This window comes from Hyphopichia burtonii, assembly GCF_001661395.1.
Source record: "Hyphopichia burtonii NRRL Y-1933 unplaced genomic scaffold HYPBUscaffold_17, whole genome shotgun sequence".
Classification (NCBI taxonomy): domain Eukaryota; kingdom Fungi; phylum Ascomycota; class Pichiomycetes; order Serinales; family Debaryomycetaceae; genus Hyphopichia; species Hyphopichia burtonii.
Genome location: NW_017963744.1, coordinates 1 through 1,912, shown reverse-complemented (window position 1 = coordinate 1,912; position 1,912 = coordinate 1). Strand labels below are relative to the sequence as shown.

At 23.1% G+C, this 1,912-nt stretch overlaps 1 protein-coding gene and 1 non-coding gene across 2 annotated transcripts; both read left to right on the top strand.

Annotated features, from left to right (window-relative positions):
* The first annotated feature begins 60 nt into the window (after positions 1 to 60).
* HYPBUDRAFT_t171 lies at positions 61 to 142 on the top strand. The gene has a single exon. It is a non-coding gene; the product is annotated as a tRNA-Ser (tRNA).
* A 434-nt stretch (positions 143 to 576) lies between these two features.
* Positions 577 to 1,587, top strand: HYPBUDRAFT_8643 (complex I subunit 4 family protein; the record flags this gene model as incomplete). Its single annotated transcript, XM_020223776.1, has 2 exons — positions 577 to 826; positions 887 to 1,587. The coding sequence occupies 2 exons, from the start codon at positions 577 to 579 to the stop codon at positions 1,585 to 1,587; spliced, it is 951 nt and encodes a 316-aa protein (XP_020073653.1).
* Between the last annotated feature and the right edge of the window lie 325 nt (positions 1,588 to 1,912).

Sequence of the window (1,912 nt, the reverse complement as noted above, 5' to 3'; positions counted from 1 at the left end):
ATATATATATATTATTATTAAAGTATTCATTGAAATAAAATAACCTTATAATAAGGGTAAGGATGTATGGCTGAGTGGTTTAAAGCATAATATTTGAGCTATTAAGACGATAAGTCCACGTGTTCGAATCACGTTGCATCCGAATAATGATTATGGCGGAATAGGAAGACGCGATTAGTTTAGGTCTAATTTACTATAAAGGTAAATAAGGGTTCAAATCCCTTTAATCATAGAAATAATAAATATATATTTAAAATGAATATATATATATTAATGACAATAACTTATATATTTTTAACAGCATTTACATCAATAGTATCAAGGATAGTAAATAATATATCAAAACAAATATTTTTAATATCAAGTATATTAATAGCAATACCAACATTATATGATTGAAAAGAAATAGATGTATATTTTACAACTGATGGTATAGCAGATGTATTAATATTATTAACAGCATATTTATTACCATTATCAATAATATCAAATTGAAATAATATTAAAAGTAATATATATTATGAATTAGTATTAAATTTAGGTATAATATTATTAATAAATTTTATGTGTCAAGATATGACATCTTTTTATGTTTATTTTGAAGCATCATTAGCACCATTATTTATATTAATAGGTTTATATGGGGCTGCAAATAAAGATAAAGCTGCAGATTATATATTAATATATACTTTATTTTCATCATTATTTATGTTATTAGGTATAGCTTTATATGAAGTTATATTAGATAATACAGATTATCAATCAACTAGTTTATTAGTATTATCTATTGATTTACAATGTATTTTATATTTAGCTATATCTATAGGTATAGCTGTTAAGACACCTTTAGCACCTTTCCATACTTGATTACCTGTAGTACATTCAGAATCACCTTTAGCAGGTTCTATATTATTAGCTGGTGTTATATTAAAATTAGCAGTATTTGCTATTATTAGATTAATATTACCTACATTATCTGATGCATCTATATTATATACACCTTTTATATATGTATTATGTGTAATAACTATAATATATACATCTATTATAACTTTAAGACAAACTGATTTAAAAGTTATAATAGCATATAGTTCTATTAGTCATATGGCTGTATGTATATTAGGTATATTCTCTAATTCAATAACAGGTATTACTGGTAGTTTAGTATTATGTGTAGCTCATGGTTTTGTATCACCAGGTTTATTTATAGTAGTAGGAGGTATATTATATGATAGATATCATAATAGATTATTACATTATTTCCAAGGTTTAATAACTTATATGCCTATATTATCTATATATTTCATTATATTAAGTTTCTCTAATGTAGGTACTCCTTTATCTATAAACTTTATTGGTGAAATGTTATCTATAACTGGTGCTATTAATAGAGCTCCTCTATTAGGTGCAGTAGCTGCTATTTCTGTATTATTATCAGCTTGTTATCAAATGAAATTAACTAATAGATTAACTGGTGGTGTTAAAACTCCTTATGTTTCTATTACTGCTGATTGTACTTATAGAGAATCTATTTTAATGATTTCTTTAATCTTCCCTACTATATTCCTTGGTTTCTTCCCATCATGAACTATTGATTTATTATGAGATGCACCATCTTTATTATATATATTCATTGATTTTATAGCAACTAACTTTTGTTGTTAAAACAAACTGCGTATTATTTATCATAATCAATTTTACTGACTGCAATATTATATTTCTATCCTTGAAATTATTTATTTCTCATTTTGATGATATATATCTTATATATATATAAAAGGTAAGATTAAAATATAAGATAAATATTATATTATTCAGTATAATATATCTTTATATAATATATATTATAGTCAGTAATAATAAAATTGGCTATGATAAATAAAGATAAGTAAAGAGGAAAAAATAAAAAAAA